The sequence below is a fragment of the Aptenodytes forsteri genome, unplaced genomic scaffold (genome assembly GCF_000699145.1).
Source record: "Aptenodytes forsteri isolate BGI_AS27 unplaced genomic scaffold, ASM69914v1 Scaffold147, whole genome shotgun sequence".
Classification (NCBI taxonomy): Eukaryota; Metazoa; Chordata; class Aves; order Sphenisciformes; family Spheniscidae; genus Aptenodytes; species Aptenodytes forsteri.
Window position 1 is genome coordinate 1,604,637 of NW_008795320.1, and position 10,388 is coordinate 1,615,024.

The following is a 10,388-nucleotide window of genomic DNA, read 5'->3' on the forward strand; positions in this document are numbered from 1 at the left end:
CGACGTGGCCTCCCCCCCCGCGGGCGGCCCCTTCCAGCCCTCCCCCGCCAGCCCCCCACCCTCTCTCGGCAGGTATTTTTCAGTAGATAGAGGGGACGGGGACGGGTGAGCCGGGCACCGGGGGACCCCGCACTGCCCCGTGCACGGGGGGGCTCCTGCCTTTGTGCAGCTTTGGTGGGGTGGCCAGCGGGACGAGGGTCTTGGGTGAGGGGTCCGGGGAGAGTCGGTGATGGGGAGGCTGGACCGGGGCATGGGCAGGGTGGTGGGGACAGCATGGGGGACCGCGTGGCACCGCCGCGAAGCCTGCAGGTGCTGGGCTGGCATCTCCCCTGTCCGCTGCTCGGCCGTGATGCCGGGGTGGTGCCCGCAGGCTAGAGCCGGGCGAGGGGGGTGCGGGCAGCCCCGGCGAGGCCGGCGTCTCGGAGCAGCCCAGCGCCTACCACGACATCTGGAGCCTGCGCGCCTCGCTGGAGCTGTACGCCTCCTCCGAGCGGAGCAACGACCAGGACTCGGTGCGCAGTGACGGCGGGGACAGCGTCTCCTCTGCCGGTGGCATGCCCCCCTGCCCCTCCTCCTCCCTGGATGAGGCCGAAGGCCCCGAGGAGAAGCTCTGGGGTCGGCCCAAGCCGGAGGAGTCAGAGCCCGGCACGCGCAAGCTGCTGCAGATGGACAGTGGCTACGCCTCCATCGAGGCGCCCAGCCGGGGGGGCGAGGAAGGGCCCCCCAAGGACCAGACGGCCTCTGAGAAGCGCATTTGCTTCACCAGCGCGGGGAGGAAAGGTACCATCTTCGAGAGCTTTGAGGGCCGGGAGCCAGAAGAGGAGGAGGAGGAGGAAGAGGAGGGGGAGGAGGAGGAGGAGGAGGAAGAGGGGAGCATGGCCCGGGGCGCAGCAGGTGGGGGACACCCCCGTCCCCACAGCCCCCTGGCCTGGTCCCCGTACGGGCAGATGTTCCCGGGGCGGGATGCGCTGCCCCGGCGGGACTACAGCATCGACGAGAAGACGGACGCCCTGTTCAACGCCTTCGTGCGCCATGACCCCCAGTTCGACGAGTCGCCGCTGCGGGGGAAGCACCGCTCCCGCACCCACCTCCGCAAGCAGTGGCAGCACACCAAGCAGTACAGTGACCCCGGCGTGCGCTACCCCGCGCTGGAGCGGCATCGCACGCCCCTGCGCCGCGGGGACACCGCCAACTACCCCCTGGACGCCCGCTTCCACAGCCCCCTGCCCCGCATCGTCAGCGCCGGCGATGAGGAGGCGGCGGAGGCGGCCGATGGGGTCCCCCCTGCCCCGGCGCTGCCCGAACGACTGCCCCGGCCCCGGGAGGTGCCTGGGGCTGGGCTCCAGCTCGGAGCTGATGGACAAGATCGCCGGTGGCCTCGAGGAGCGGCTCTACAGGCACTTGAGGAAAGCGGGAGAGAGCACCGAGTGCACGGTGGCCGTGGCGGCCAGCGATGCCCCCCCCGACCACAGTCCTGTCTAGGCCCAGCGCAAGGGGGAGAGACCCTGGCGCAGGGGGGCTCGGCCCCCACCGGGGTTCAGGGCTCCATCCCCTTCTGCTGCCGGCGTGGGGACCAGCCCGGTGCCCGGAGCGCTGTGGGAAGGGTGGCCCTGCCATGGGAAGGCCAGGAGGGCGCGTGGGGTCCCCTGGCCATACCCACCACGGGGGTCCAGTAGCGTGGGGTGGCCGAGCCCCCTCGCTCCCAGGAGCGAGGTGCCAGGCGGCGGCGGGCCCGGGCTGGGGGTGCCCGGGGGCGGGTTGGGGTGCAGAGGTGGAGCAGAGCGTTGGCTGGGAGGTCAGCGAGGAGGGACTTTGCTAATAAACCCCCAAACCCAGCTGAGGCCTAATCCTTACCTCACGGCAGAGCTGTGTAGCAGATACGCTCTCCCCCCCCTCTCTCCAGTTTTTTTACAAGCAATAATGCCTCCCGTCCGGCCAGAAAACGTCCTCATGAGGAAGGGGCCGGAGCTGGGCATCCCCCTGGCCGGCTGGGGGATGCTGGTGGTGCCGCCCTGGCAGGGGGGACAGTTATTTGGGGAGGGGGTAGTCGCCTCCTTGTGCCCACGAGCCGCCCGGCGCTACAGGGAGCCTGGGATCTAAACTGGAAGCGGGGGCCTGGGGCTGCCGTGCCGGGACAGGAGGATGCTTGAGGGGTCTGTGTGTCCCCCCCCCGGGGGCACAGGTGAGCCGTGGGCCCCGCAGCAGCATCCCGAGGGCTGGGGAGGCAGGACCAGCCCTGGGGCACCCCTGTAAATACCCCCCGTAGGGGTGGGGGCTGCCCGTCGCCTGCCCCCGGTGCTGTCCCCTCTGCCCAGGCACGCAGGGCGAGAGCAGAGCGTGGGGTCGGGCCAGCATGTGCCGTGGGTGACCCCCGAGTGCTCCGCACCCCCCGCCCTCCCCGGGAGCTCAGTGCCGGGCTCGAGGCGTTCGGAGGATATTTATTGATTTGTATGGAGGGGGATGCTGCTGCTCTGGGGAAGGGGTTTGCTTTTTATTGGGTTTTTATTTGTGTTTCAAAGGATGGGTGGGGGAAAAAAAAAAAAAAGCCCAAGATATGTTACCTGGGAGACTCGGCAGCAGGGCAGGCAGGAGGGGCAGGCAGGGCACGGCCGAGGGCCCCCCACGCCCCTCCACGGCACCCCAATTGCATGCGAGTAAAGAGGCCGGGTCGCTCCTTCCCTCTGCAAAGTCTCTGTCCAAAGCACTAACTCGATCTACAACTCAGCATTTTTAAGTCTATAAACAAAGGAGAAAAAAAACCAAACAAACCAAGTGTGACTTTTCTGAGCTTGCTTCTTACCTTCCACCCCCCCAGGGACAGCGTCCCCCCCTGCCCAGGAGCTGCTGGGGAGGGCAGGGGCCCGCTCCTGCCCCGGCATCGCCCCTGCGGCTGCTCCCAGAAGAGCTGGGTTTGCCTGGGGGAGCCCGCACCCACCCAAAAGGAGCACAGCCCCCGGGAAGAGGGGCTGGCCCACACCCCCCACCCCGCTTGCTGCAGGAGGAAGGACATGAAACCCACCTCACTGTTTTCACTTTATTTTTTTTTTCTTTAAAAAAAAAAAAAAAGAAAAAAAGACGACGAACGCACCCATTCCCTTTTCCGAGCCCTTTTACAGCATGCAGGTTTAATAGAGTTTTGCTTTGTCTTAATACCTGTTTTTTTTCCTCATCTGGTTTATTTTAAACACATCACGATGTGTAGGAATCTCTAGATATACCGCAAATATAAACAAAAAAAAAAGAGGAAAATATATAATATATAACAGTAGTCTAAAACATAAAGTGCACGGCAATGGCTTTGCACGACTTCTACACAGCCAGGGTGGGCACGGCCGAGGGCGGCGGGGGGGGGCGCGGGTCCCACCGCACCCCGGCCCCGCTCGTCCCACCCTTCCCATCGCAAAATTAAACAGAATCAGTGTCTTGATTGGCAAAGAGTGATTGGGGAGGAGGGGCAGCATCTTCGCAGTCAGAGATTTCATCTTCCGAGGTGGTAAGTGGGGTCTGGCCACCATCAGCTTCTGGTTCCTGGCGCTGTCCGGAGCGGGGGGGCCGCAGGGAAGGTGGGGGGCGGTTTCCTTGGTTGGTTTCCTCTGGTTTCTTTTTGGATCGCAAGCGCAGTCCACTCCCAGGAGAGAGGCAGAGATGGGGCGAGGATGGGGGGGATGCGGGCTAGCCCGGGCCCTGGGACGCTGTTTGCAGGAGAACAGAGAGGAGGGGGGGTTAGACAGGGCAGGGCTGGTGCCAAACTGGGGGTGCAAGCCCCTGCTCTGCTCCTGGCCCCCGCTGTGGCCAGGGGCAGGTCGCAGCCTGCTCCGGGTCTCCCTCTCCCGCCAGCGCCGTGCGGATGGGAGGGAGAGGGGGCCTGGGGTGCCTGCTCTGTCCCCGGGAGCGGTAGGCGTGCTTGCACAGCACCGGGCCCTTCGGCCAGGTAGCCCCAGACCTGGCGCTGAAGCCGGGAAGCAAAAACCCAAGGGGAAAATGCAGTCAAGGAACTTCATTTATGCCGAGGGGAGCGCTTTTTTTCTTTCAAAGCTTTTAAGGTGCTGACTAAAGGGTGGGCAGGCGATTTCCAACCCGGCTGTCCCCGCAATGCATGCGGGAGGAGAGCAGAGGCAGTGACCGAACCAGGCCCCGGCAGCTGGCACGGACTTTCTCCTTCCCGAAACCGCTGGGCAGCTGCCGTGGAGCCCCCACGCCGCATACCCGAGCGGGAAGGGGGGAGAGGAGCAGCAGATCCCCGGGGAGACCCAGATCCAAGGCATTTGCTTGCCGATACAGTAACTCCCCATGCAGGTGACTCACTCCCAGCCATGAATTAAAGATGAAAGCTGCCACAGGGGCTGAGCGCGGGTCTGACAGCTGCAGGGGGAGGAACAGGCTTTTATTTCTGGCTTTTTTTTCACACCACAAAGCTGGTCGTGATCCAAACAGATAACAGAGCCTCAAGCCCCACGGAGCGCCGGTGACGAGCACAAGCGTGAGGCCGGGGGTGGATGAGCGCTGAACATGAGTCATTGCTGGCTCACTTATGAATGAGGGGTGGGAAGGAGGGGACAGAGCTGAGGAGCCGAGGAAAGAGCCGGAAGGAGGAGGGGGAAGCAGGGAGGGCGCTCAGCTTTCCCCAAGGAGAGGAAGGGGCTTGGGCATGGCAGTGGCCCGGCCACGGGTGACGCGGCCACCTCCCAGACCAGGTGGGAGGTCCCACGGGGGTCTCTCTTAGGGACACCTCTGGAAACATCCCGGTGCTCAGCGTCCCGCTGCAGCCCAGCTCCTCTGCACGCCGGGGGCTTTGTGCTCCCCCCCATGCTGGGAGCAGAGCAGGGGAGAGAAAGCGGGGGGACCCCGGTGCCAGGGAAAGGGGTTGTCACAACAGCCTGACTGCAGCCCAGGAGGGGAGAAAGGATTATGACAACAGCTCTCGCCTGACACAGCAGCAGCTTGCAAGGAGGGGGTAGAGCAGAGCCAGGCAAGCAGCAGAGCAGGGAGCACAGGGGGGTCCCCACTGGGCTCTGCACACCCCCCCCCCCCCCCACCCCCCCACCACAGGGGATCCAGGCTCTGGGTGCCGGGGACATTTGCAGAGGGATGCTCAGGACCCAGACCCTTCCCCTCTCCACACCTGGGACTACAAAACACCCTTTCTAGCTCCCTCCTGCTGCCCACCGTTGGGGCAGGCTCAGACGTCCCCCCCTCTTCCCTGGGCAGTCACCCAGGGTGGCCACCCCCCGTGGGGACCGGGCTGCCCCTACCTGAGGCTCCCGCCTCACTGCTGCTTGCAGGTGGAGAGCTTGCGGATCTTGCTGCTGGCAGAGCAGGCCTTGCGGGAGGGGTTGGAAGAGGCGCTCGCCCGCCGCTCTGCCTTCGATTTGGTGCTCAGCTGTCCCGTCTCCGTCCCGTTCATGCACACGGCCTTGGGCAGCCCTTTGCCGCGGCTCTGCCCGTTCTGCCCTGCCTCCTCCTCAGGCACCTGTCCTGCAAGGGAAGAGAGATGGTGAGGCAGAGGGAGGGCAGCGGCCCCAGGGCATCGCCTCCAGCAGAAGAGCAACCCTTCCCCTCGCTCAGAAGGCATGCTGCTCCTGAGGGAAATCAGAGCCCGTTTCTACACCTTTAAGGACCCCACAGGGGAGACAGCCCAAACAGGGGATGCGTGAGGCAGGGAGCCCGAGACCACATCTCCCTCCCACCGAGGACTGGTTTTACCCCTGTTTCCCCAGCACACAAAAGAAAACCTGAGGCAGTGAACGAGAACCATGGGCACGGCCAGTCCCGGCCTCGAGAATGGCACTCCCCGTCCTCCCCGAGCAGGCTGGGCGGCCACCATGCCCACCCTGAACCCTCAGGCAGCAGCCCAGCTCCCGGCCAGGGAGCAGAGGGGCAGCAGTGGAGGAATTCACTCCTCCTCCCTCCTGCTACCTTCTCTGGAGGACGGTGCAAGTCCCAGCCCCATCCACCGACCTGCGGAGTACCCAGGGGCTTGATGTGTTTGTAGAGCAAACACCCATCTGCTTTCGCGGCGCAGAGGAAGGTCTGCTTCACCCGCAGCAGCACGGCCATGTCTGGCAGGGGCTGGGGGCACTGCCCATTTAGGCAGTGATGCAGCAGCTCGAGCATGCCACCGTCCCCTAAAGGGGACACCCAGATGGGAGAATGGCCTCAGATCAGCCCCCCTCCCCTCCTCTGTGGGCCAGCTCAGTGTGACTCAGCACAGCAGATGAAGAGCCATTTCCAGAGGCATCTGCCCGCTGCCATGGCTGGAAGGGGCTCGGGTCACATCCATTCACTTGGGGAGTGATGAAGGGTCCCCCCCCCGGCGCAGCCCTGGCCCGGAGCAGGAGGGGACACCGCAGCCCAGCGCTCTCATGGGTAACGCGGTGCATCCCCCAGCCAGACGCAGGGCTGATGAGAGAATTCATCAGGGTCCCAGCTCCCCCCTACCCAGGGGCTTGATGTGTTTGTAGAGCAAACACCCATCTGCTTTCGCGGCGCAGAGGAAGGTCTGCTTCACCCGCAGCAGCACGGCCATGTCTGGCAGGGGCTGGGGGCACTGCCCATTTAGGCAGTGATGCAGCAGCTCAAGCACGCCACCGTCCCCTAAAGGGGACACCCAGATGGGAGAATGGCCTCAGATCAGCCCCCCTCCCCTCCTCTGTGGGCCAGCTCAGTGTGACTCAGCACAGCAGATGAAGAGCCATTTCCAGAGGCATCTGCCCGCTGCCATGGCTGGAAGGGGCTCGGGTCACATCCATTCACTTGGGGAGTGATGAAGGGTCCCCCCCCCGGGCGCAGCCCTGCCCGGAGCAGGAGGGGACACCGCAGCCCAGCGCTCTCATGGGTAACGCGGTGCATCCCCCAGCCAGACGCAGGGCTGATGAGAGAATTCATCAGGTTCCCAGCTCCCCCCCACCGGATCCAGCCGAGGCAATTTCCTTCCAGCAGGAACGTCACGCTCCAGGGCCCTTCAGTTATGACTCAGAGGTTTGAGTGGAAGCGAAGGCTGTAAGACGATTATGTATAATTTTCTTTAAAGGATGCTCAATCCTTTCTCCGCCAAGGCCAAACGGCACGTCATCTCTCTGTACTTGCGCCAATGATCACCCCACTGCTGCTGAGCTCGGGGAGGAAGGGGACACACAAGGATTGGGGCGGTGGGAGAGCCGCTTCTCCTCTGGAGGAGAGTGGCGGGATCCACCTTGGACCCCTGCGGTCTCCTCTGCCTCGCTGCATCCCTCCCGGGTACCGCTGCGGGCTCCCATCCGCTCTGCTCCGCTCCCATCCTCCATCCTGCATCAGGGGGCCCAGCGCATCCTCCACAGGTGAAGAGTCATTTGGGAAAGAAAAGCTGCAAGGGGACACAGAGGTCACCTTGTTCAGACAAAGTCACCTTCAGCGCCCACCTTCCTCTCCCTGGAGGGCTCGTGCTGGGGAGAGGGATCAGCCTCGCCGAACACTCGCAGAGACCCAAAGCAGCAAAGGCGGCAGGAGCCCAGACCCAGCGCAGACCACAGCTCCTCTGCCTGGTGGGGGGGACCAGCTTTGGTAAAGCCTCACCGGTGCAGAGACCGGGAGCAAAGTGCAGGCTGCAGCAGGGCAACCCCCAGCAGGCTAGAGTGAAAACGCATCCTTGGAAATAAGGCAGCAGATTGAGCACTTCCATGGCCAGCATGGCCTGGCGCAGGCTGCGAGCACCAGAGGACCAGGGTGCTCACCGGGGAGTGGATTTCTCCCCCTAAAAGCAGGCCTAGCTGCAGAGCTGGGCCCAGGCAGGAATTACCTTGAGAAATTACCCTGCTGATTGATCCTGCCCTGGCGCAGGCTGCGAGCACCAGAGGACCAGGGTGCTCACCGGGGAGTGGATTTCTCCCCCTAAAAGCAGGCCTAGCTGCAGAGCTGGGCCCAGGCAGGAATTACCTTGAGAAATTACCCTGCTGATTGATCCACAGATCAAAGCAGTCAGTCCTTCAAGCTAGTCAGCTGCGCTCCCGGCTTGCTGAGAGCTCAGGAGCACCTTCCCAGTGCTGTGGTTTGGACACTCCAGCACACCAGAGCTCGGCCTCTGGCCATGCAAAACAGGGTGAGGTACCACTGGTCCACCAGAGGCTCAGGACAGGGGCCCAAAAACAGCGAGAGGGAGGACAGGACGGATCCGCCTATTGCAGGGAGATTCTGGGTTACAAGTGCAATTGATTCCCCCATGAACCTGCTGGTGAGCGGCCCCTTATATCCCTCCCCGACGGCTCCACCGAGTCTTGACACAGCTCCCAGTTACTGGCTTGTTGCCGCTTACCTGAGCGCTTCTGCCTTGCCGCGGGAGGAGACAAGGACTGACTCGCCAGGGATGGCTGCTGGCTTCGTGCACCCAAGCCTATCGCTGCCAGAGCCGATGGCACCCACCGGTCCAGCCTTGCACCTCCCAAGAAACACAGTCCCAGCTCCTCGCACAGCTCACCACGACGGATGGAAGTCCCTTGGACATCTGTCACTACCTCAAATACTTTCTGAAAATGACTGGCAAGGTGAGAGGCTCAGGAGCACGAAGCAGAAACGCTAGCCGTACCCGGCTGTGCACTTACAGACCTGCTAGTGATCTGATCAGCTTCCAGCTTCTGACCCCTTAAGAGGAGATGACTTGCTAGAAAAGGCTGAGACACCCAACCTCCAAGAGCTCCTTCAGGGATGGGGCTCTCCCCAGCGACTCGGAGCAGAGCAGCTCGCCGTGGGTCAGGCTGCAGCCCGAGAGCAGCGCAGCCTGGCCATACCCTCCACCCAGAGTTCAGGGTTTTTTCTCTTCTCCCTACATCCCAACTGCATGTCTGCAGAGCCTCAAATAACCCCATTCGGAGCAAAGCTGAACACTTATGCTTCCCCTCCCTCAGCTGAACTCAGGCCAAGTCCATTAACATTTCTGACTGGGGAGGGAAAAAAAATAAATCCAAACAGTTCATTTGTCTTTTGTGTGACTCTTCCCTCCTCCCCTTCCCACCCTGCTTGAAAAGCACAGTCCTGGGAGTCTATTATGGATACCAAGGAGGGAGGGTGAATCGCAAGCTAATTTTACCTCCTTCACCAATGACAGTTGCTGACGTTCAAATTAATGAAAATAAAAATTCAACACGGGATGAAGTCTTGGCAACTGTCTGCCCACGCGGAAGCCAGTGACCCAGTGCTGTGTCTGTTCGAACAGCTATATCCTACCTTACCATTACCAGCTGAACAGTGCTAAAAATAAAATAAATAAAAGGAGGGCCGAGAGAGGCATTGAGAACGTGCATGTTCATCCTTGCCACCTCTCACATTTCTTAATGGCTCCATCCAGCTCATTCAGGCACAAAAAAGGTTTCAAAATAAAACCGAAGAGCTTTTGAATTGCTGTGTTTGTCAGACACAAACATGCATACATGATTTGCAGCTAGAAACGCACCTTTTCAAGCACCAGGCATTACTTAAGACTCCAGTCCTGGCTTTATTTTCCAGTCTCAGACTGAATGCTAAGAATGCAAAACAAAAACAACCCAACACCCCCGAATCAAGCTATGCAGCCATTTGCCTCTGCAGGAGGACTGGGCTGCAACGGAGGAAGGGGTTAATGGTAGGGGAGAAAAAAAAAAGCAGAGCACAGCCTTCTAAATCTGAAACGCAGCACAAAAGCAACAAGCAAGATGCTTACATCCATTTATTGCATATGCTGCCTCTCTCCAAATAAGAAGGCAGCCACTTCTGGAGAGGATGCTTCGTCACGTGCTCAATGCCACCGTTATTCTCTCCTCAGCACTTCCCTCGGAAGAGATGTTTAACACCGATTGAACCAGGGGCACGTAACATTTAAAGCTCTCTATAGAGCTGCATAAATCTTGAAATAACCCTTTAAAAATAAAAGCACATTCTCAAAGCCCCTTCTTCCTCTGAAGAACACAAGATTTAATGAGGTTCCCTCTTTTCCCCTCCCAAATTGAACACCCACTCCCACCTATGAGTCACTTGTACTCCTGCTCTTGCTGCCCAGCAGAACCACAACTGAATTGATCAGTCATTTACAAGTTTTTTTAAAATTTTTATTTTAATATGGCATCACTGTTCGAAATTTAACACTCGCATGGAGCTGAGCAAGTTCAAAAGGATCCTGCAGGAAGACTTGGGTAAAAAAAGATTAACATTTATTATCTATGCAAGCTGCCCCCCTGCCTTTGCAAATGCCATGCAAGCCCACCAGAGCAGACTGTACCACGCTAGGCTCCCTCCTCACCCCCATTCCTCCCATGAGCTTGTTTGAGTGTTGCACTTCTGGAGAGGGGATTTCTGTCCATCACAAACGCTGAACCTGTAAACTGCACCTTCATATCCCATCTCACCAGCCCTTCTTACCCCCCCCCTTTTTTTTTTTTTTTTTT

General features: G+C 60.6%; 2 protein-coding genes across 3 annotated transcripts in view; one reads left to right on the forward strand and one right to left on the reverse strand.

The window, feature by feature from the left end:
* Positions 1–1,482, forward strand: part of CBARP (CACN beta subunit associated regulatory protein) — an 8,400-nt gene extending 6,918 nt beyond the window's left edge. The window contains 3 exon segments of the mRNA XM_019472211.1: positions 170–204; positions 371–1,270; positions 1,272–1,482. Coding sequence (XP_019327756.1) covers positions 170–204; positions 371–1,270; positions 1,272–1,482 — 1,146 coding nt within the window.
* A 1,065-nt stretch (positions 1,483–2,547) lies between these two features.
* Positions 2,548–10,388, reverse strand: part of STK11 (serine/threonine kinase 11) — a 47,733-nt gene continuing 39,892 nt past the window's right edge. The window contains exons 9-11 of one of the 2 annotated variants that reach the window (XR_657605.2): positions 5,253–5,475; positions 3,154–3,692; positions 2,548–2,736 (exon numbers count right to left, since the gene is read on the reverse strand). Coding sequence is in view for 1 of the 2 variants with exons in the window: in XM_009279787.2 (XP_009278062.1) it covers positions 5,267–5,475 (209 nt within the window). In the remaining variant the exon portion in view is untranslated. Of the gene's footprint in view, positions 2,737–3,087; positions 3,693–5,252; positions 5,476–10,388 lie in introns of those variants that run through there. The other variant, XM_009279787.2, reaches the window with a different exon arrangement.